This window comes from Balaenoptera musculus, chromosome 16, assembly GCF_009873245.2.
Source record: "Balaenoptera musculus isolate JJ_BM4_2016_0621 chromosome 16, mBalMus1.pri.v3, whole genome shotgun sequence".
Lineage (NCBI taxonomy): Eukaryota > Metazoa > Chordata > Mammalia > Artiodactyla > Balaenopteridae > Balaenoptera > Balaenoptera musculus.
This window is the reverse complement of record NC_045800.1, coordinates 13,556,206-13,580,822: the sequence shown is the minus strand read 5'-3', so window position 1 is coordinate 13,580,822 and position 24,617 is coordinate 13,556,206. Positions and strand designations below refer to the sequence as shown.

The following is a 24,617-nucleotide window of genomic DNA, read 5'->3' as shown; positions in this document are numbered from 1 at the left end:
TGAAGATGGATTCTCCGTGTAGTCAAGAACACTGGTGGTAATCCTCCTCTCTTGAAGACTAATCTTTGACTAATAATAATTTTAAAAACACTATGGCTTTTACTATTTTAAAGCATACATTTTAAGAAAAAAATCAAAACAATGAACACTGAAGTGGTGAAATCAGAATATTAGTAAAATTAATAAAATTAGAATTATAATATGTAGAAAATGTATACTTATTAAAAAATACTATAATGCTTTACAAACTGTGTTAGTTGGGTAAAATGTCTATCAGCTGGGTCCGCAGAAAGCAACCAATCACTTGAGCTCCCTTCTCATCTCTTTATGAGACATCAGGAACAGGTAGTCCTGATGGGCCACTTTTACTTTAGCAACATGAAAATAAAAAACAAATGAAGAGGGGGAAGAAGTGACAACAATGTTAATTGGCAAGGTATTTCTGTTTTATAATAATTTCAAGTGCCAAAAGATCCTAAGACTCAATACAATTTTCTTTACTGCTTTAGCTCTACTAAGTAGATTAGATAGCTAAAAAGGATAAACTAGCAAGACCTTCTATTTAGAAATTAAATCTGCTGGATTAAAAAAGAAATGCTAAGTGGGGCAGCACCCAAAGATTTAACCTTATGATTTAACCTCAAAAGGATCCTTTCTCAAAATTTCCAAAATTTTTTTTTAAGAAAAAAAAAAAAAAAGCTTTATAGTCATACTCAGAGTTCTCAGTTAATTTGGAAGGCTACCCCCACATATATTATTTTGATGACATACTTAAAAAAAAAATCCTTAAGAACAACACAGCAGAGTTTAAGGAAAAAGGGCAGCTTGGCTTTATCAGAACTTGACAGCTATGTGATTTTAAGCAAGTTATTTAACTACTCTGGGCACTAACCCCTCATCTATAAAAAAGGATAAACCATAGGTACTTTAACTCTCATGATGAGAACTGTGATACATCTTAAATGTATTTTAATTCATTCTCTTAGCTGAAACTTGAATCTGTACCACAACATCAGTACTTGAAAAGATTCCTGGCAGAACAGCTACACACAGATGAGAGAACTCAACACTTCCTGAAGCAGCCCTTTTCATTCTCACACTTCTATCATTTCCTTTTACTAAACTAAAATCAGCTTCCTAGTTACTTCAACCCCATCAATCACGTTCTAGTTTAAATCTTATTAAGTATAGCTAATTCAATTCTCACTAAACTCCAACCTCCGTAAGGATTGAGACTGTTCAGTATTGAAACCCCAGCACCTAGAACAATGATAAGCACATAGCAGGTGTACAATAAATATTTACAGATTGAGTGATACGTTCTGTACAGTATTTACTGATTGACCATTGAAATGCCTTTGAATATAAAGAGCACAAGTGTGTACACTTCTGGAGGTGATCATTTAATGTTTAAGGTTTAAAAGTTGAAATATCATACATAACCAAACACACGCATGCTATGTTTTTAAAAATCCCTTTGGATACAGTAAATAAAAGCAATTTTGCTACATTTTAAATGATGATGCTATTCAATGATACAGATGATAAAGTTCCTTCAAAGCAATAAACCTATTAATGGCTCCATAACTCCTAATCATAATTTCCTTCAGATTTAACTGAATTCCAAGTCTACATTAAAAAAAAAAAACACCTCAAAATGACATGTACCCTCACTATCACTGGCTATCCTGCAAATAACCCCCAAATAATAACTTAGTCAAGTTTTATCACCTGAAATTTACCCAGAAAACATGAGAATTGAAATTGTGATAGAATTATCAAAATCTGTAACAACTTTCTCTCATGACTTTCTTAGCCACACACTGCTATATACACCTCACTGCTTAAACACTAGAACTCATTTATAATTTAGTCACTTATATTCCAGAGCTGAAAGAGCAGGTTTCATAAAGTTATGTTCTACTTCACAGAACAGGAAATCAAACAGTGGATGACCAGTTCACCATCCTCTGCAAATCTATGGAAATATTTCCATTATAAATTTCTCCTGCCACCTGACGGTTTTAAACTGTCACTCTGTGCTATTAGCGTAAACAAAACACAATTACTAAGGTAAATCTGCCACATAACACAAGTCAATACTCCATCCCAAACGCAAACATAAAATATTCCTGAATTATTTGGGTCACTGATGCTTGAAACTGTGGTAGAAAATCAGTGATCTAGAAATATGTAACTTCCACTAAAGGAAACTAGGTAAGGCAAATACCAGATTGACATAATTTTATAGTAAAGAACAAAATCTAAAAGGGTCAAACGTTTTAATGAACACAAAATTAAAGGAGGACAGAAAGTAAAATTAAAAATTCATCTGTTTTGGAAGAAATAGCCATACATGACCCTTTCAACACCGACAAGCCTTCCCAGACCAAAGTGGATGAAGCCTCTGGCCCTACAAAACTTCCTTTCCCCTTCCACTTCTACGATATTTAAAAAAAAAAACCAAAACCCTTGTACATTAATCAAAATAGTATACTACAGAAAATCAAACCGCCAGATATAGGGAGACTTTAAAACAGTTAAAATCACTACCAATCTTTAAAATACTATCTGCAGGGCCACTTCGGGTACTGTGGGAGGAACTCAGAGCCAGGAAGAGGTGAAACGTGAGGGGCAGTCTGGGTCCGTGCTACAGAACCTACCCCCACAGGGCAGATGCCATTAACACAAAATGTACAGAGAACTGCAACGCGCATAGGCTCCCAACTCGTTTCCTATTTGCAGTGGAAGAGTATTCCTTTCCAACAGACACTCCCTCTACCCTGAAAGTTGCCGAGGCAGCACAGCAAAACGGGCCTGCAGTTGCAAAATACAACAAGCCCTGGGCTACCAAGCACACTCTTCACGTCTGCACTTTGTGTCCAGGAACGACTTCTCAACGTGGCCAAGGTGATGCTGCAGAGCTGCCCTCAATGCAGCAACCACGGACAGGAGTAGTTTCTCAACAGTCCCAGAGCCGTCCCGGGGAGGAGGGTGGACTTCCCTTCCATCTTCAATATGCTGCTTCGACCCCTGCTGACAGCGCCTTGGATGCCCAAGAACACACGAAGAGGTTTCTAGCTCCCATGAAGGCCCTTCGGAAGCGAAGAACGTAGGCACTACCTGCCTTTATCTAGGGCCCTGTCCAGGGCTGGGAAGAGCCCTGGAAAGCGGGGACTGGGATTCAGTCGCTCCCCTTCCCACCCACGCAGGCGGCAGCGGGCCTCCAGGCCCGGGGTCCCAGCAGCCAGGCCCCCGCGCCCGGGCGACCTTTCCCCCCACGCCCCTCTCACCTGATCTTGTAACTCGGAAGGGTGTGCTTGCGCTTGATGACTTTCTTGAGCTGGTTGACGATGATGGAGGTGAGCTGGGGCATGGGCCGCCCTTCGAACTGGGAGCGCACCTCGAAGTCGATCAGCGGGTCCTCCACGAAGGAGAAGAACCAGTGGGTGAAGGGCACGCGGGTGAGGACGAAGCGCAGCCTCCCCACCACCCGGGACAGCTTGACGAACAGGTAGGCGGACTTGCCGAAGACCAAGTCCACGTCGATGGCCAGGTGGAAGCCCCCGCTGTACTCCACCTCCGCCTCGAAGGCCAGCTCCTCGGGGGAGGTGGCGGGCAGCGCCTCCCCCTCAGGAACGTCGGGCTCCCCGGTGGCCGAGGGCACCACGGGCCGGAGGAGCCGGATGGTCTTGATGAAGGGCACGGTCTCGCCCAGGAACACGTCCCGCAGGCTCAGCCCCTCCAGCAGGCGCCCGGCCGTCTTGGTCTGCAGCAGCTCCTCGAACTCCACCTTGATCTTCTTGGTGACCCAGCGGCGGGCCAGCGCGGTGTCCCGCAGCTCCCGGAACAGGAACAGGATGGTGGCGTTGAGGAAGTAGCAGGTCTCCCGCGTCGGCGGGGCGGGGGTCTCGGGGGCCGGAGTCGTGCCGCCCTCGGGTGGCCCGCCGGAGGGCTCCTCAGCCCCGCCGCCGCCATAAAGGTACTCTCTCAGGGCCAGGTCCGGCACCGGCTTGATGTAGCGGAAGCCGTCGGCCGCGCGGGCGGCCTCGTCCGGCGGCGGCTCGGGCTGTTTGCGGTAAAGCAGCAGGAACTGGGTGAGCAGCGTGAGGAAGGAGCCCAGCACGACCGACGCCAGGATCATGAGCAGCAGCCCCATCCCGCCACCGCCACCGCCTCCGCCCGGAGCGCCCGCGCCCTTGCCCCCGCGCCCACAGCGCCGCTTTCTTCACGCCGCCCTCCCCCCTGCCTCCATCTTGAGGACATCGGGCGGCGGGGTCTGGGCGAGCGGCTCCCTGGGCCTCGTCCAGGGGGGCTCCGGACGGCGCACTGCAGCGCCCCAGCCTGCGGCGGCCCGCGCCTCCTCAGAAGCTCCCGGAGGCGGCTGCTGTGGTGGCGGCAGCGGGGGCGGGAGGGAGCGGAACGGCGCCTTCCTCCGGCCGCCGCTTATTGGACGAACGGCGCGTGACGTCAGGAGCGTACTCGCTCCCGGCGGCGTCGCCTGGCAGCCGGCGCTCGGGCACGCGTACGCGGGTCCTTCTTCACCTCTCGGGCGCCCTTCCAACCCCGCCCCCACGCCAACATTCCAGTCCCCCGCGATACACGTGGCTGTCACTTCTGAAGCCGCTGCGCGGATCTGGGAGGATAACTGGGGCCACCGGTTGGAGGATAAGGAGGCCGGGCGGAGATGTCGTGGCGGCGCGTTCTTGACCCCGCTCATCCCGTTATCTTCTAATGCGCCCATCCCCCCTCATTGGCCGCGGCCCCTGTTACCCCTGCTGCAGTGTGATTCTTCCACTCCCGTCCCTGAGAATGGGCTGGCGGCTTTCCTTGCCGGGCAGCGCCGCAAAGGATCTGAGCTGGCCGTTCGGAGACTTCCCAAGCCGAGGACAAGATTGCACTGCCTCTGAGACCGCCGTCGCCGACCATCAATCTGACCAGCAGACGCTCTGCGTCCGCGGAGGGTGGGCCCTGGGAAGGAGGGACAGAGGAAAAAGGAGTCAGATGCGGACTAACTTTACTACCTAGGCGGATATTCGAGATTTAATCGAGAAGGACATAAAAAAAAGAGCCGGTTTGAGGAATGATGAACTTGAGTGGGATGAACTTGCCAGATGATTGGAAGATGAATAGTTACTGTCAAGCTATCGCAGTGCGTTAAGCCCCTGAATGTATTACCACATTTAGATCATTTAAGAGACAGTTATAGTTAGCCACCACGCATTTTACAGATGCAAACACTGGCGCAGAGAGGCAAAGGAAGTTGCCTAGGGTCACACAATGGTGCCTGGTTTTGTCTAAAACTAAACCCTAAGTCCTTGGTCACTGCTCAGTAATAGGATACCAAGATTGCTAGAGTTGGAAGGGGGCTTATTGGTTCCATGGTGCACAGGAAGGGGGAGTTAGGAAGGGGGGGGGTGAGGAAAGACTTCTGGGAATTTTGCACAAAGTTGCACCTTAACCAAAGCCATACAGTTAATGAAGCCAGGTTGCCCAGCAACAATGTTATCCTCCTGCCATCTGGTTACTTCATAAATGCTTATGTGCTCCAACCACATAGACAACACAAAGATCCACCCCTAGTCCCACAAGGGTCAGATATTCCATACCTAAAAGTCAGGTTGGTTCTGGCTGGCCTTAAGGGGCCAGGGCAGGGCTCCTCTTTAGCCCTGGAAGATCCCCAAGCCAGTGACTGTCCTGAGTCTGGGTGATTCTAGAACAAAAAACAGAATTCTGACCCAACTAGAGCAGGTACAGAACTTTGGAACCAAGCCGTTCTCATCTTACTTACTCATCCCCAGGTGTGAGACCAGAATGGCTCCTTTGCTGCAAAAATGTTAGCCTGCTGAGAGGGCCAGGCTCAAAACCATCTTCCACATCCTATCGAAGTCCAGAGCCCTGCCGGGATATCTGGGAGCTCCAGGCAGCTTCTTTTCTTGTGATCATCTCTGGGCTGCTGTCTCAGTTCTACACTGTTTCAACCCAAATGGGAAATGTAGACCCTTAATATCCACCAAAAACCTTATTTATAATACTACTGCACCATTGTAATAAATGTCACAGAAGCTGGAGGTGGGGTGGAAGATTATCTGAGTAATTTTCACATTACTGAGATACAATATCCTCAAATTGTGTATTAATCCATTCTGCATCTTAAAATATTTTTCAACTACCTCCTTCCCCCACAAGAAAAGCTGGTGATTTTCCTGGGAGTGAGTTCTCAGTCTCACACTCCATCTTGCAGGCTTCTCCCTTTTCTCCCCTCCTCCTACCTCATTAGTAACAGAACTCCCATTTTATCATGAATGTCAATGCATTGAGATAAAAGACACTTATTCCCCAATCTCCCTTACATCTAGATGTGTCAATGTTACTGGTTTCTGATATGTAAGAAGTTGTGTAGGACCTTCTGGAAGTCTCTTAAAGGGAACTGACTCAGCTGGAAGCTACACCATTTTGCTTTCCTCTCTTTGTTCCTCCTTCCAGCTGTCTGGAATGCAGTCATGATTTCTGGAGCTGCAGCAGCTACTTTGAATCTTGAAGTAACTTTGACAATGGAAGCCATATGCTAAAGATGGCAAAGTAGACAGATACGCCTAGATCCCTGATGACTTCTTGGAGCTACCATAGCAGCCCTGGATTTTCTGTTATATTTGGTCAAACCTAATCTTAATTGTTTCATCCACTAACCATCCTTCCCAAGTTGCCCCCTCCTCTATGTTCCCTACCATTCACCCACCTGTCCAAACTTTGCTTGCCCTCCTTACTCCCCCTCATTCTTTTAATTCTATCTCCTTAGTATATCTCAGGTGTGTCCTCATTTCTCTAGCCCTATCACCAGGCCCTTATTTCAGGCCCTCTTCTTTTCTCTTGCAATGACTTTAGTTCTTCGTTATCTCCTACCTAGTCACTCTGCCTGTCTTGCCTCCTGTAATCATCCTCCACACTGTTGCTACAATAATCTTTCTCCAGTACAAAACTGATCTTGTCACCTTGTAGCTAAAAGTTCTTCAGTGGCTCCCCACAGCCATATTCATAATAATGGCTATCATACATCAAGAGCATAGTAAATGGGAAGCATTGTGCTAAGCACTTTAGAAGCATTTACACTCCCACAATTGTCTTTGCGGTAGGTACTATCATCTCCAGTTTATGGATGAGGAAACAGACACTTAATGCAGATAAATAACCTGCCAAAAGTCACTAAGTTAATAAGTGGAGGAGTGGAGATTTGAATAAACTCTAACCCCAAGGCCTCTCATTTTAGGTCAATATTCCTTTAGGATACAGTCCAAACTCATTAGCATCCTTTGTGAGCTTGCCTTTGCTTACACTTCAGCTTCTTCTCTCACTACTCCAGAAGTAGATTTTGAAGATTTTTTTCCTGTCTTTATTTTTTTAGGTCCTTGTTGTTTATCTATTTTATATATAGTAGTGTGTATATGTTAATTCCAAACTCCTAATTTATCTCTCCCCCCCACCTCCACTATCCCCTTAGGTAACCATGTTTGTTTTCTATGCCTGTGAGTCTATTTCTGTTTTGTAAATAAGTTCCTTTGCATCATTTTTTTAGATTCCATGTATAAATGCTATCATATGATATTTGTCTTTGACTTACTTCACTTAGTATGATAATGTTTAGGTCTGTTTATGTTGCAAATGTCATTATTTCATTATTTTTTATGGCTGAGTAATATTCCATTGTATATGTATAACACATCTTCTTTATCCATTCATCAGTTGATGGATGAAGATATTATTGATGAATTTGCTTTCATTAAAGCCAGAAAGTAAAATTATAATAAATGCTGTTTGGGGTACAAACAAAATATTTAAACTTAATGTGAACTTTAATATATCTACTTTTCAAATTTACTATATTTTTTCAACTACTTTAATGTTCTGGAATAAACTGGCCATTAAAATGTATTAGAATGTATATACAGGGATTCACATGTTGACTGAAGAAAGACACACAACCTAAAAGTTGCAAGTTATGTTTTATTTGGAAAACTTACTGAGGACTACAGCCTGGGAGACAGCCTCTCAGATAGCTCTGAGGAACTGCTCCAAAGAGGAAAGGGAAGAACCCAGATGAATAGGAATTTTTGCTGAAAACAAAACAAAACATGTAGTCAAACATCAAAAGATTACTGCTAGTCATGAAAAACAGACATCTCGAGTTAACGATATTAGTGCTTTTCTATGTATGGGAAGATGCAAGAGTCTGGGTTCATTGAAGTTATTCCTTAGATATGAATCTAAACTGTCTAGGGCCAGTATCCTGTTTTTCTCCACCCTGAATTTTCCTCAGGGCACACTGCAGGGGTTAGCTGCAGTGCCTGATGACTTGATGGTGGGCAACATTCTTTGTTTACAGAAATGGCAGGCAACTTTTTTTGCCCACCCACATTTGTCCTTTTGTCTCAGGCTCTGGTATTTCTTGGCATGGCACTGTCAGATCCTGTCTTTATTTAAAATCTTGATGTTTTGTTTATCATAGATAACATATTATTTTTATTTTTTAGATGCTGCATTAAATGTTACTTATCTTGTTGATTGGTTTTTTTGGTGCCCCTTCAAATTTTCTGCCCAAGGTGAGTACATCACTCACCTCACCCTAATCCTGGCCCTGCTCTTCAGCCATATGGGACTGTTTGCAGACTCCTAAACACACAATTATCTATCTTACTTCCCTTATTTTTGTCAGTCTCGCCTAGCACATGGTGGGTACTCCATAAATATCTGTGGATGTGAATGAATGCTTTTCCTTCTGACCTTAACCCTTTGGTCCCCCTGCCCATTGTCTGAATAACTCCTACTTGGGGTTTTTTAAGACTGGACAGAAGGGTCACCTCTACCAGGAAGTTTTCCCTGACTGTTCACACCCCTGTCCCTCCTGACCTCATCTAAGTCTGGGTTAGGAGCTTTTCCATTGTCCTCAGCGCACTTTGAGGTCACCTTGGAAACAGCATTTCTTATCATGTTCTGAGATTCCCTGTTACTTGCTCGGAATCATGAGTCCACTTGTGAGCTTCTCAAGAGCAAAGACCATGGCTTTCTTGCCTCTGTACCCTCAGCCCGCAAAGCACATACTATGAAGCATGCTCATAGGATGAATGGATGGCTGAATGGATGGAGAGATGGTAGAGTGAGATCTGCTTTAAGATATAACTGGTAGCAAATTGCAAGTGGAGTCTGTATGGAGGGAGAGTGAGATTTGTGAGGAAGATTTGTCAGAATCCAGACAAAAGTTGATCAGGGATTAGACTAAGGCAGTAGGTTGGACTTATGAGACATTTTAGAGGAAAAATCAATGGAATTGGTTGGAAATTAAGTGGATGGAGAAGAACTCAAAGGCAACTGAGGTTTTATAATTGAGTGAGTAGGAAGATGGGGGTTCCATAAACAAAGACAGGCAACACAGGAGAGCAAGCTGTAGGCCTATCACCTACACATGGTCATGGACCCCAGAGAACAGAGAGTGCAACCATAATCAGATTCTTACTAGATAGATGAGGCCTTAATCAGTATTTATATTCCTCCTAAGTTCTTCTCCAAACCATTCCACTTTTCTCTGTCCTCTGAAGTTGCTTCAGCCTGGGCCATTGTCATCTTTTTTCTAAATTCCTGCCACTGACTTCTAATTGGTCTACCCACCTCCAAGTTTCCTTTCCTTACTTTATTCACCATTCTCAGCCAAGCCAAATTAAGCTATTCTCTGCTTAAAATCTTTCAACAGCTCTCCATAGGCTTCTGGATGAAGTGCTGATTCCCGAGCACGATCCCTCAGGCTTTCACGATCTAGCCCTTGCCTACATCTTCCACTCCGTTTCGCTATATGTCCCCACTTGTGGCTGTGCTCCAGGATTCCTAAAGTTCTTGTGATTCCCCCTTGTCCCTTGCCCTTTCTCTTATCTCTAGGCCTTTGCATGTGCTACTTCTTCTACCTGAAACTCTTTCCCTCTTCCCTTTGTAGGCAACTGCTACCCTTCAAGTTTAAATATTTATTTCTAGGAGACTGTCCCTGATCCTAGCCTTAACTTGACCCCCTGCTACGTACTCATATAACAACCTATTTTTCCTGATGCTTGTGACAGAGACTGCTAGTTGCCTATTCACATTACATACAGATGTGATGACTGGAGCTGGAATGGCCATCTTACAATCATGTGATAACCTTGAGGATAGATGCCACACACTGAACGTAGTTAAACAGAAAGATAGAATAACCTTGGGACACTAATGATATTGAAGCTGTATACAACCTTGCAATCCTCACCTCTGGACTTCTTCTACATTTGAGAAATATGTCCTTTAAGCTGTCACGCCAGTACTTCTCAGGTCTCTGTTGCTAGCTGCCAAATGCAATCCTGATAAAAGTTCAGCACACCTTTTTGTTATCACTTGTACAATGTGTCTTATAAACCACAGTGTTTCCCAGTCCTCAACATAGATCTTGGAACATAGCAAGTGCTCAACTGATATTTATTAAATGAATGAATATATTCACATGACATCCTCTCCACTTTTGGTGAGAAAGAGCTACCCTAGTCTCCTGAAACTTTGGGACCACTCATTTGAAGGAAGAGGCTAGGGAGGAGGGAGAACTGATACCAGAATGCCCCAGTAGACTGGGAGAAGAGGCACTGCTGTTGGCTGTGCTCCCCTGCAAGGCAGGGGAAGGTAACTATGGGAGAGAATAACAGGCTGCAGCAGCAAGAGGCTTGGAGACTGTAAGTCCTTGAGATCTATTGGTGGATCCAAATCTACTGCTGGGAATCAGTATAACTGTTGGGGTCCCAGGCACACTCACCTCTTCTGTATTTATATTCACTCCTTAGGTGATCTAATCCAACGTCACGGCTTCAAATACTATCCATCTGCTGTGCTTCCAAATGTATTTAATCAGTCTGGAGCCCTCCCTTGAACTCCTCTAGGAAACCCATATATCCTACAGCCTACTGGACATCTCCATTTGGGTGTAGAATGACTTAATGTGTGCAAAACTGAGCTGATATTCAACCCCACTGGTTCTTTGGGCAGGCTTCAGTTAATGGTGCCTCTGTTCTTCCAGCTACTAAGGCCAAAAGCCTTTTGTTGTCCTTGACACCTTTCTTTTGCTCATATCTATACCTGGTCTGTTGACAAATCCTGTTGGCTCTATCTTCAAAATATATTTGGAATTTTACCACATTCATCATCCTGGTTCAAGCACCAGGTTGGACCTGGATTTTTGGAGTGGACTCTTAACTGGCCTCTCTGCTTCTTCCCTTGCCACCCTGATGTCTGTTCAAACACAGGTGCCACAGTGATCACATTAAAGGACAAGTCTGATCGTGCCACTCATCTGCTCAAAACCACCAGTGGTTCCTGTGGTGGGCAGAATAGTGACCCCCCCCAAAGATGTCCACAGCCTAATCCCTAGGACCTGTATGTTGTGTTAGATGACAAAGGGGAATTAATGTTGAAGATAGAATTAAGGTTGCTACTCAGCTCACCTTATGAGAGGGATATTATTCTGGGTTATCCAGTTATGTCCAATGTGATCACAAGAGTCCTTAAAAGTGGAAGAGGGAGGCAGAACAGAAGAAAATCAGAGTGATGTGATGTGAGAATGACTCAGTCCACTATTGCTGGCTTTGAAGCTGGAAGGGGGTTAGGAGCATGAAATGTGGGCAGCCTCCAGAAGCTGGAAAAGACAAAGATCCTCCAGAAAGAAACACAGCCCTGCCCACACTTTAATTTCAGTCCAGTGAGATGTGCTGGAAGTTGGGCTTTTGACCTCTAGAACTGTAAGAGAATAAACTTGTGTTGTTTTAAGCCATTAAGTTTATGGCAATTTGCTATAACAGCCACAAGAACTAATACAGTTCCCTGTCGCGTACAAGGTGAAAGCTGAAGTTCAGCAGTGAAGTCCAAAGTTCCAAATGACCTGGTCCCTGTTACCTATCATCTCCCACTTTCCACCTTATTCACTCTTCAGCCACAGTGCCCTCTTGATCCAGCCATTAATCTACAGCTTTGTAGAGGAATGAATGATTTTGAAACTTCATTTTCCAGAAGAAAGAGAGGAGAGGTGACCTGCCCCTGGTGCCCCAGCAGGGACTTGAACTCAGGACTCCTGCCCAACTACCTGTGGGCTACTAATTCTATGGTACTTAGCTTTTACTTCAGCTTCCTCTCCAAGAAAGTCTTGTGGTTACATCTCCCTGGCCACCTACTGGTGTCTAAATTCTCCTCCAATGCGGTTATCTTTCTTTTGACCCTATTCCTTGCAGAGAGTAGCTCGTTTCTTGCTGTCTGAAATTCAAAGACAGAAACATTTTCCCTTGAAAAGGCAGGGGAAGATATTCCCAGGGCATCAGATTGTAGTGATTGAGACAGCCAACTTCCTTAGGAGGAAAAGTCAGGCCTGCCTTTCTTTCAGCCAAGGAGGTTTGCTGTATGGATTCCTGTTTATGCCCTGTAGAGTGATTTACATAGAAACCAGGACACATTTCTAAGTGTTGCTGGCCTTGTCGATCTGAGTGCAAACAGCCCTCCTTATTTTGCTGACCTGGCACTTATAGTTCCAAAAGAGAAGGTCTGATTGATTAGCTTCCTTCAGTGGAGCCCCCAAACCCCCCTACCCCACATTTGTGCTGAGTCACCTCAGTATTGATCAGCCTGCCTTGTGTCCAGCTGATATATGTGTTGCAGGCTGCTCTGGGACTGATCTCTGGTCCGCTCAGCTCTGGCCACAAGAGCAGAGGTGGCTTCCTCTACAAAGCTTGTGGGCACCGGCCTGGCAGATATTACAGGCCTATTATGTCATTTGGATTTTTTTTTTTTTTTTTGGTCTGCCTAGCATTGCTTTCATTTGGGCACTCCCTTGGATCAGGGGTCTGCAAACTTTGTCTGTAAATGGCGAAGAGTAAATATTTTAGGTTTTGTGGGCCATCAGTTCTCTGTTGTAGCTAGTCAATTCTGCCATTGCAGCCAAGTGCAACCATAGGCAGTAGATAAATGAGTGTGGCTATGTTCCAGGAAAACTTTATTTACAAAAATAGGCAGGGGGCCATAATTTGCCTACTTCCTGGTCTGGAAGGCCTGGAACCTTGCCCTCTATTCACAATCCATCCTCCCTTGCCTCCGCTCAGAATCTTCATGCTCCAATCCACAGGGTCCCTTGCTCACAGGGCTCCCAGCCTGGAAAATTCTCCTGAACCTTTGTATGGCTAACCCCTACTACCACCTCGATCATTGCTCAAATGTCATTTCCTCAGGGAAGTCTTCCCTGATTCCCCTAGTACACTTTCCTAGGGCACCTACCGCTCCTTCATGGCATTTTGTATCATCGTTGTAATTTTCAGTCTTTTCATGTTAATTTGCTGTCTGTCTCCCCACTAGGCATCAGGGTGAGGCCCTGTCTGTTTCGTTCAGTAGCTGGCATAGTGCTTAGTGCATAGTAGTAACTCAGTGTGTATTTCCTGGAAGAAAGAGAGAGAGACAGAGAGAGAGAGAGAGAGAAAGGAAGGAAGAAGGAATCAGTCTTCTGAACTTGCCTGTTAAATGACTGAGCATCTAAGAGTAACAGAAATAAATGGGACATTCTACTTACCTGTGCATTGTTAAAGTCAGGAGAACAGGAAGAAATGGCAACACTGGCACTCCTCCCAATCTATTCAGACATCTGGTAGCCTTTGGTGCTTGGGGATGTTCCCTGGAGGTGACCTCCCATCTCAGGTCTGACTGCAGAGTTGGTGGGGACTTGTCCTCACAGCCCTTTCCTCCAACACCCTGACCCTCCCGCATCGCCTTCCTTCTGTCCAAGCTCCCAACAGGATGTGCATCAAGGTCATCTCCCCTAAGTGCCCTTTCCCAAAGTTACTCGGGCCTCCTGGGGTCAGATCCCAGATCCAGGACTTAGTGGGTATATGACCTTGGGCACGTCACTTAAACCCTCCAAACCTCAGTCTCCTGTCTGTAAAGCAAGGATAATAAAATTACCTGTGACATAGGGCTATCGGGAGGCTTTAATAAGGTAATATGTAGAAAGTACTTAATAGGAAGTCTGACATATACTTAGTATCAATAACTTATTGCTAGCTAAATTTTAGAAAAAGAACAATCTGATTATCTGATTGAAGCTATCAGACCCATCCTTAAAATATGTGGAATCAGGGCTAGAGTACATAAGCTTGAAATGTTTGAAAATTATAAATCAAGCTGTTAAATAAGATTTGTCTTCTCCCTCTACATTGACAAATATGGCTTCAGAATGGCAGAACTTTTTAAAAATTGGAAAACTCTAGTTTTTACATGACTGAAAGATGGCAAAATAGCAAAGGCAACTGAATTTAATCATTATTGTGCATGTGCTATTGAGGGCCAAGAAATATTTGCATTGTAACAAAGACTCCTACTCAACCCCCAAAGAATCCCTGGGATGAATGGGACCTTAAAAGGCAATTTTGAGCCAGAAAGATGTACAGCGCCTCCTGCCCTCACTGTCCCTTACTGCCCCCCACACATCAGAAGAATGGGGTTCTTCAGCTCTGCGTCCTCATTCTGACTCTGCACTCTCTATGCTTTTGCTAAGCAGAAGTAGAGCCACAACTGTTAAGTAACAAAAGACACAGCAATCAAATGCTTTACTTCTTTATTTCCTGATTGATAGCAGAGTTTCAGGGAAGTACTTTGACAAGTAACTCAGTAATAAACACATCAAAATAAAACAGAACTAATGAAAGAAGAATAAGATACTGATCTGCAGAAAATGCCAACACTATATTTTTTAAGTCAGGAAAAAGTCACCAAGATGTATTGCTCATAAATGCCTATTAAAAGCCTTTTTAAAACACAGGTACCTGCAACGGGCTAGACTCTCAAATAAAAACTGAGGTAAGTATAGAATTCCTATTTTACAGAGAGGAAATGGAAGCACAGAGAGGCTAAGCAGCATGCAGAAGGTCACACAGCTACGAAGTGGCAAGGGAAGAATTCTAATCCAGGTTCATCTGTGTCCAGATTCTGACCTGGTGACCACCATGACACACCGGCTCTTTGCTCCCTACTGCCTCACATCCAGAGAAACCAAATAATCAACTTTAGTGAAGAAAAATTCAGTCGGAACCCTGGCTGAGCATCTTTATTCTGCTGAGTCTTCAGTTTCTTCAAAAAGACAAATAAGTCTTATTAACACCACGCAAACAGTTAATAAGCATGTGTTAAAGTGTTGGGTTGTAAGATGTTGTAAAACAACACTTAACTGACCTACCCTTTCTTATTGAGTAAAAACCTGACCGCTGAACTTTAAATTACCTCTTCCCTCTAATTACAAAACGTTGACTTGCTTAATCTTAGTTTTGAACACCAAGCGGCTTTACAACGTTATTACAAGTTGAAAAAGTGCCAAGAGGACCTTGAATAGCAAGATGGGGAAACATGTTGTAGTGCTATGAAGATATTGACAGTATCTTTATGGTTCGTCGATATCTTTATGATTAGTGAGATTTTTAATAGCTTTGTTGAAATATTTATCATATACCATAAGATTCACCCACTTAAAGTGTATAGTTGATTAATTTTCATATATTTGGAGTTGTGACACCATCACCATGATCTAATTTTAGAACATTTTCAACACCCTAAAAAGAAACCGCATGCCCATTAGCAGTCACTCCCATTTCCTCTCACCCCAACTCCAGGCAACCACGAATCACCTTCTGTCTCTATCTATGTGCTTAGTCTAGATATTTCATGTAAAAGGAATCGTACAATATGTGATTTTTGGGTCACTGGCTACTTGCACTTAGCATAATGTCTTTAAGATTCATCCATGCTATAGCATTTATAAGTATTTCATTGTTTTTTTATGACCAAATAATATTCCATTGTATGAATATCCAATTTGTTTACGCATTTAGCAGATGTTAGACATTTAGGTTTTTCCACTTTTTGTCTATGACGAATAATGCTGCTATGAACTTTTGTATACAAGTTTTTGTGTGGACATACATTTCCATTTCTCTTGGATACATACCTATGAGTACAATTGCTGGGTCATATGGTGGCTCTATGTTTAACCTTTTGAGGAATGGCTAGACTGTTATTCAAAGCAGTTGCACCATTTAACATTCCCAACAGCAGTGTATATGGGTTCCAATTTCTCCACTTCTTCGCCATCACTTGTTTTCTTGATTTTAGCCATCCTAATGGGTGTGAGGTAGGATCTCACTGTGGTTTTGATGTGCATTTCCCTCTTGTCTAATGATGATCTTCTCTGGAGAAGTGTCTATTCAAATCCTTTGCCCATTTTTAAATTGGGCTACTTGTCTTTTACTATTAATTTTTATTATTAATTTGTAAGAGGTCTTTGTATTTCTGGATACAAGTCCCTTCTCAGGTATATGATTTGCAAATATTTTCTCCCATTCTGTGAGTTGTCTTTTCACTTTCTTGATAGCGTCCATTGAGGCATAAGCGTTTTTGACTTTGATCAAGTCAAATTTATGTCTTTTTTTCTTCGGCTGCTTGTGTTTTTTGCATTATACCTAAGAAACTATTGATTAACCCAAGGTCATGAAGATTTACTACTATATTTTATTCTAGGAATTTTATAGTTTTAGCTCTTTCATGTAGGTTTATAATCCATCTTGAATAAATTTTTGTGTATGGTGTGAGGTAGGGGGTCCAACTTCATTCTTTTTCATGTAGATATCCAGTTGTCCCAGACCATCTGTTGAAAATACTGTTCTTTCCTCTGTTGAATGGTCTTATACCCTTTTCAAAAATCAATTGACCATGAATGCGAGTGTTATGTCTCAGGAGTCAGGGAATCCTGGTTGTCTGCATATATTTAAGAGAGGTGGGCCAAAAAGCTGACGGGATCTTTGAGTATGTTGGTGGGCTTCTAGATTCTGAACTTTGCTATAGAATGATCTGAATCAGCCATTCTTAGGGTAATTGTTCATGCTATATCTTTAGATATTTCCTCTTGGGCAAGTCAGATTCCTTAGAGAATGCTCTTTGATTCTCCTGGCTTGAAGATAAAGACCAGAATGTCAGGGTTCTGGGAACTGAATAAGGGCAGAAATCAGGAGGAACTCAGAGATCAGTATGCATCCATTACTGATTTCCCATTATTTTAGTACAGCATTCCTACCCTCAGCTGTGTTTTACTTGCTCCAAGGGTTATACCTCCAGTCTTCTGCCAGGGTGAGAGAGGGGCAGTCACCAGTGATGTAGAGTGGGAGAAGGGAATCTATTTCTCAAACAGCTTTCAACCAGTCCTCCTAATTTTAGTCTCCCAACCTCACCCTCATTTCTAAAGGTATGCAGTGCCACTAATTCCTGAGTCTTTTGAATTTTCTCCACATTCCATTATTTCATGTTAGCTCTCACATTCCCCATTGCCAGTTTAGGATTTGGCTTCCTTGTGTCTGTCAAGTCAATTAACACTCATCTATCTGCTTTCTAGAATTTTGATGTTGTCTCTTAGCCTTGTCCTTGTGGGTTTAAGTCTTACAAAAAATTCCTTTAATATAGTTTTAAGTGAGGTTTTAAGAGGAGGAAAATCAGATGCTCAGCTTAATCCATTCTCTTTACCTGGGAATCTGATAACCATCTATTTTAAAAATACCAGTGAAAGGTGAGTGATGGAGTGGAGGCCTTTCTTCTCCACATACTCCGTTCTTCCCTTGGATTCCATTACTCTGTCCTCTCCCAACTGATGTCTGAAATCTCTGATTATTTATCTTGGTTCCCTTTTCTGCCTCTTCTTCCTCTCTCTGTCCCCTAAATTATAGGAAACTCCACATTTGGGTCCTTTCTGACCTTTCCATCCTTTGCCTCTTTAATAGCCTTCATCCCAGAATAGCCTTTCCAGACCATGCCTTCTAAGCTGCTCTCCCAACCCATTACTCTGTCTCATTTCCCTGATTATTTCCTTCATAGCACTCATCACTATCTGAAATTAAGTTTATTAGCTTGTGTATTCTGTCTCTTCCCATCAGAACATAAACTCCATGAGGGCAGGAACTGCATCTGTCTTGTTCAGTGCTGTATTGAGCAGTACCTTCCTGGTGCATAACAGGTACTCAGTAATGCTATCTGAAGCAGTGAGTGAAAGATCTGACCTCTCCCAGTGTGGAGAAAAGGGAACCCTCCTACACTGTTGGTGGGAATGTAAGTTGGTACAGCCACTGTGGGAAACAGTATGGAGGTTCCTCAGAAAACTAAAAATAGAATTACCATATGATTCAGCAATCCCACTCCTGGGCATATATCCAGACAAAACTATAATTCAAAAAGATACATGCACTGCTATATTCATAGCAGCACTATTCACAATAGCCAAGACATGGAAACAACATAAATGTCCATTGACAGATGAATGGATAAAGATGATGTGCTGCATATATACAATGGAATACAACTCAGCTATAAAAAGAAGGAAATAATGCCATTTGCAGCAACATGGATGCAACTGGAGATTATCATACTAAGTGAAGTAAGTCAGAAAGAGAAAGACAAATCCCATATGATATCACTTATATGTGGAATCTAAAATACGACACAAATGAACTTATCTATGAAACAGAAACAGAATCACGAACATAGAGAACAGACTGGTGGTTGCCAAGGGGGGAGGGTGTTGGGGGAGGGATGGAGTGGGAGGTTGGGGTGAGCAGACGTAAGCTATCATATATGGAATGGATAAACAGCAAGGTCCCACTCTATAGCACAGAGAACTATATTCAATATCCTATGATAAACCATAATGGGAAAGAATTTTAAAAAAAGAATGTATATATGTGTATAACTGAATCACTTTGCTGTACAGCAGAAATTAACACTGTAAATCAACTATACGTCAATAAAAACATATTGATTTAAAAAAAAAGATCTGACCTCTCTCTATATTTTTTCACCTTTATCTTACATGCCTTCCTTCTCTGTTCCAATACTCATTATACCTAACCATCAACAGTCCCCTGACTACTAAGACTTTACACCTCAGGGCTTTTGCACAAGCAATTCTCTCATAATGGAGGGCCCTTGGCTTCCTGCCAGACTCCCCCTTTATTCTTGAAGACTCTCTATCCCTTCCCCAGGCATTCTGACACCCCTTCCTCTGGACCTCACTGTTGTCAGTACACACTTCTATCCTTGACTCTGTCACTCCACAGGGACCTTTAATTTGCTAACATGTCTGTCACTCCAACAAGACTGTGTTTCTTGAGCGCAGAGACTACATCCTATCTGTCTTTATAACTCCAGGCCCAGGAATTCAAATTGTGTTGAATGAATGATTTGGATTCACTTGGTATATGTGAACTCCTGTGGGTAGACAAGCACACTCAAATTGTGCAACAATTGACTCGAGAAGTCACATCTGTGCACATGTTTCTTATACAAACTGAAGAGGGGCTTTGACAATTACTGGATTCATTGACAAGTATTGGTTTATTAAGAGCCTTATCAGGCTTTATACACACATATTTAAGAGAAAACCATTTGAGGACCTGAATGCATTGATCAAATAAACTGATGGCTGTCAAAACTCCTCTTTTCCTGGAACTCTATAGAAACTGACTTAGACGCGCATTCAACCCCAGGAAATTCTGTTCTCATTTGCCCTAAAGCTACTTTCCTCAAACCACGCTTGGGCTCATGACATCCTCTGATACCTTTGGATCAATAGGTGGAAGATGCTCATGGGTTTCAGATGTTTTTACCCTCACTGTCTCACTTCCTGGCTCAGACCGAAATATCTTTGGACTGAAGACAATTCAAGAGCTGGCCAAAGACATTGATCCTGCCCAATTTAGACCACATGCCTTTTTATGGTCCTTCCCATCAGAGTGAGCATAATTAAGACTCCAGACTGATGAGTGTACGGTCTTTTCCATAAAATTGCTTAGCTGGGCAGACCCTTTCTCTTCCATGTTCTTTAGTTACCTCAAAGGTCTATGAGGTGGGGGTCAGGCGTGGGTCTCTTTCTTAAGGAAGAGGAACCAAAAGGTCTTTGACCAAGGACAATTTCCCACTGCAGCACTTAATACTCCATTCATGTTGTCTAATGAACAAATCTGACACATATTTCCAATGTAATATGAAGGTTAGGAATCTTCTACTTTGAAACTATTCTCTGCTTTGCAAAGGATTCTTCAAAGGACTTCATACTACTTTTAACCACAAAGCCGCTGCAAATGGTCTTGCATTACTCCCTTCCCTTACCCTTTGTGTCAGAGTTCAGAGGTCATAAGTAAAGGTTGAATGAATTGCATTTAATTTGTGAAATTAAGGATACCCTTTTGCTGCACTTTAGTCATACACTTTTATTAAAACATTCTTAACTCATTCTACTATCAAAACAGCAACATTTCAGAAGAGATTTTAGAGCTACAGTCTGTTAGAAGCAACAAACATGAACAACAAAGGTCCACTTAGGAAAGCCCTAGTTGAAGAGAGGGGAGAAAGGGTCTGAGCTGTACTCCCTTCCCCTCTATTCTCCAATCAGTAGCTCACCTCTTCCTCCTCCCTTGGGGGCAGAAAGAGGCCTGTAGCCTCACTCTGATGGAGTTTCTTTCACATGGAAATATAAAAAGACTCACCGCTCTCAAAGGTTTTTTTTTTTAGTCTGATAATTTAGGGAATCAGTGGACTGACCTCTGATAAGCAAAGTCAGTCTGATTTCCTTACTGCAGACCTGGGAGCCTCTAATATGTGTGCTGTGATTCTTAAGGGACAACATGGCGGGCAGTTTTCTCTAAAGGCATTTGACCATGGAACACTTTCTTCCCAGATCATGTCTTTTCAAGGTTAGCGTTCCATGGAACACACTTTGAGAAATTCTGCCTGACAGGAGTCTAACCCCTGGTTTTGCACATTAATTCATATTTTTTCCATACCTAGGAACCCTCCTTTCAAAAAACAATCACTTCTCCAAAAGGAGGAATATTCCTACTGCTTAGGGCATCTCTGGTTTAACTCAGTGAAGAGTTGTCATGCTATTTGGCCAGAGCTAAGCCATGCCCTCTATTATAGCTTTATCAGTAAGAAAGCAGATATCTTCATTTCCAGCTATTGGAATACTGTGTCTCTCAATTTGTTCAAAACTCAGGCCCATTTTACTGGCTCATTACAACATCAACAAGATGCATTACACTGGAGTTCCTCCAGATGCATTTTGAAAACCACTGCTGTAGGTTGATGGGGGGCCATCACAGAGTTGAAAGCAAAGGAACAACAAGATCAAATCAAGAGCTAATATAGGTAGCGAGATCTGACTGAGTCCAGGAAAAAGATGCTGGGGACCTGATCCAGGGCAATGCTGGCTGGGGGAGAGAGGAAGTCACGGAGGTGGCAGAGAGGTGGGCAGGGCTTGATGGGGCACAGGGGAGCTGAGGATGACATCCTGGTGGCTGACTCGGGCGACTGTGTGTGTGGAATAAAGGTGGAGGTGAGTTGTGATCTTGACCTGCACTGTGTGTCCTCAACTCTTAAGGCTAGAGGAGGGGAAAGATACCATTGGCAACAAGGAGGAAGAGGGAAACTATGAGAATAGGGTGAGGCTTTTGAAAGGAAATCCTTTCCTGGGGTTGGGGTAGAAAACTGCTAAGACAAAACATGTACCAAGAGAAGCCCTTCTCTTTGGGGCTTGACCTTGGAGGCTGCTTCCCTTCAGTTCTCATCCGGGTCCACAACTTGGGAGGTGACATTAGCAGCTTCTCCAGCAAGAAGAGTATTCTAATTCAGGAGGTACTTTCTCACCTTCAGGTTACAACTGCCATTCTGGTGTCTACCTGTGTCATGTTTCCTTAAGTTGTTAGGAGTAGTTCTGTAGGGGCTGGTACTCCTGGGAATTGATGAGAAGGAACATCTGGGACTTTGCCCTACTGACTCGAGCACTTGTGTCCATGGGAAGCCGTGGCTAGTGTGATCAGCCTTCCATGAATTTCTGCACCATCTCTCTCGTGGAGGAACTATAAAGATCAAAGGAGATAACATTTGTGAAGAACCAAAGGCAGTGCTTGGCACATAGTAGGTGCTGCCCATATTAGGTTCTTCTCTTATCTCTAATATCCACAGCCCTCAAAGGTGCCAGATCTCCAAAAAGGTCATCCTGGCGGTGAAAACTCTGACTTGGTACTAGACCAACTTGAGTGTGACTCCTGAGCATAATAATACCACACTTAGAAAATCATTGTTTTGCCCCATAAAGAGCCAAGTACAATGCTTGGTACCTAACAAGTGTTCAATACACCACACTATATTATCATCAATACAAATCCAAGAGAGTCTAGAGAAGATAATGAGTTCAGATGTGACAGACCAAGGCTTGACTCCATCCCAGAATATTCAAAAACAATTTGCCACAAAGCACTTTTCCCACAAAAAAATGCAAATTGCTTTTTATTTCATTTATGCATCCTTTAGAATCTATAAACAGTTTGTGTTGTGGGCTGTGCATCAACTGGTCACTGACACTTTGCAAAGCTAATGAGGAATGTTTGATCAACTCACCCCAGGGCTCAGTGGGTTGCAAGGTGTAGTGAGTTGAATGGTGGCCCCCCAAAATATATGTCCAAGTCCTAATCCACAGTGACTATAAATGTGACTTCATTTGGAAAAAGGGTCTTTGCAGATGTAATTAAGGATCTTGAGATGAGATGATCCTGAATTAACCAGGTGGGCTCTAAATCCAATGACAAATGCCTTTAGAAGAGACAAATGGGGAGAGATACAGGCAGAAGAGGAGAAGTCCATGTGAAGGCAGAGGCAGAGATTGGAGTGATACAGCCACAAGCCAAGGAATGCCAGGAGCCACCAGAAACTGGAAGAAACAAAGAAGGATTCTCCCTCCTAGAGGCTTCTGAAGGAGCATGGCCCAGCTAACACCTTAATTTCAGACTTCTAGCTTCTAGAACCGTGAATAACTTCTGTTGTTCTAAGCCACCCAGTTTGTGGTAATTCGCTACAGAAGCCACAGGAAACTAATACGTAAGGAACAGAAACACACTCAAACTAACTTTGGCAACAAGAAAGGTGGAGAGGGGGCATTTTCTAGGAAGACACAGTGGGTACCATGGATTCCGAGGGTGGGAAGTTCAGGCTGGCCTCATAAGGGACAAGGACCAGGATCTAAGAAGTTGGGAATAGGGTGGCTCTCTTGTTCATGGACACTTGACCTCTCTTGTCATCCTCTCTCTCTATCTGCAGACTGGCTTCCTCTGGTTCTTCACACACGCAGCCAAAACAGTCACCTTCAACGTGACCTGTCTGCACATCGCATTTCAAGCGCATAAACAGTTCTATCCACCAGCTTGACAGGTTAGGGAGACTCTGACCTTCTTTCCAAGTCTTCTTTCCCACATTATAGGCAATGTCCTTAGCTTTCTAACCTTCTGTGTCCTCAGACTCCTCTCTCTGGCGTAAGCGCATCATATCGCAGAGGCGGAGAAAGCAAAGAGCTGTCCATTAGATCCTTTTCTTGTTCTAAACATGAAGTTAATCTACTGGAACAAAAACATGATTGATTTGTATCTATGATAGCCTTCTGAAACAACCAGTGTGTGCTCCTCTTGACAAAATAGTTGGCTTGTTTGCACTCAGATCTTAATTTTTAAAAATTCCTATTTACTAATTTTGCATTTTGGCTTATAAGGGCTCCTTGAGGCCAAGTGGCACAGGAGATATTGGGAGGTAAGAATGACTTTGCCTTTGCCTATAATGCCTTTGATCTGAAAAGCCAAGTTTCAGACCAAACAGAAATCCAAGCCAGGCAGGGGGGTAGCAGAACAGGAGAAACGGGTTCTGGGGAGAAACTCATTCCTTGAAATTCATTGAGTAATCAAGGAGAACTTGCTGAGTGCATAGTACACGCAGAGCACTGAGCTAGAGCTGGGATTACAGAGGGGAATAAGCCGGACGTTGTGCTTCCCACATGGAGCTTATGACCATGGGAGAGGCAGGCAGAGAGAAAAGAAAACAACCGAGAGGAATGCATAATTGTAAGCTACAACAAAGGTCATGGAGGAGAGGGGTCTGGCACAGTGAGAATGAATAACTCCGGCAATTAGCCCAAGGGGTCAGGGAAGGCTTCTCTGAGGAAGGCGCATTTCCCTGAGATCTGAAGTGTGAGTAGGTGTTTAACTAGATGAAGCTGAAAGGGGTGGGGAGATGGGGGATATTCTAGGTAAAGGGAACATTGTGGGCAGATATTCATTACGCCATCCAGGTAGAAAGCCATAAACCGTAAATTAGAGACATATGTACACACACAGACCCACTGACTCGTGAAGCAATGAGACATCAGGCAGTTATGCTCTGCTTTTTTGCACACCTGCAGGTACAAGAGGCTGCATGAGGCTTTCCACCAGGCCTCTGACCCCAAGTAGCTCTCCCTAGAGTCTCCGGCATCCCTGGCCTGGTTGAGTGCCTTCAGGGCTGCCTCCGGGTCAGCACCCTCTAGAGCATATCAGGGAGCTCAGTCTAAAGGAGCCTAGGCAGACAGAAAACGGTAGATTTTGTCAGAAAGAAAATTTATTCCGAAACGAGGAACTGTTTTCTTTTGCCTCTAAAGGGAGAAGATGGGATTCCTGGGGCACGCGGAGATGCCCAGCTGA

At 43.6% G+C, this 24,617-nt stretch overlaps 1 protein-coding gene across 2 annotated transcripts in view; it reads right to left on the bottom strand.

The window, feature by feature from the left end:
- The window catches only part of PDZD8 (PDZ domain containing 8), a 93,765-nt gene extending 89,355 nt beyond the window's left edge, over positions 1-4,410 (bottom strand). The window contains exon 1 of one of the 2 annotated variants that reach the window (XM_036828182.1): positions 3,294-4,410. In XM_036828182.1, coding sequence (XP_036684077.1) covers positions 3,294-4,159 — 866 coding nt within the window. In that variant the 5' untranslated portion in view covers positions 4,160-4,410. The remainder of the gene's footprint in view (positions 1-3,293) is intronic. The other variant, XM_036828183.1, reaches the window with a different exon arrangement.
- Positions 4,411-24,617: the final 20,207 nt, after the last annotated feature.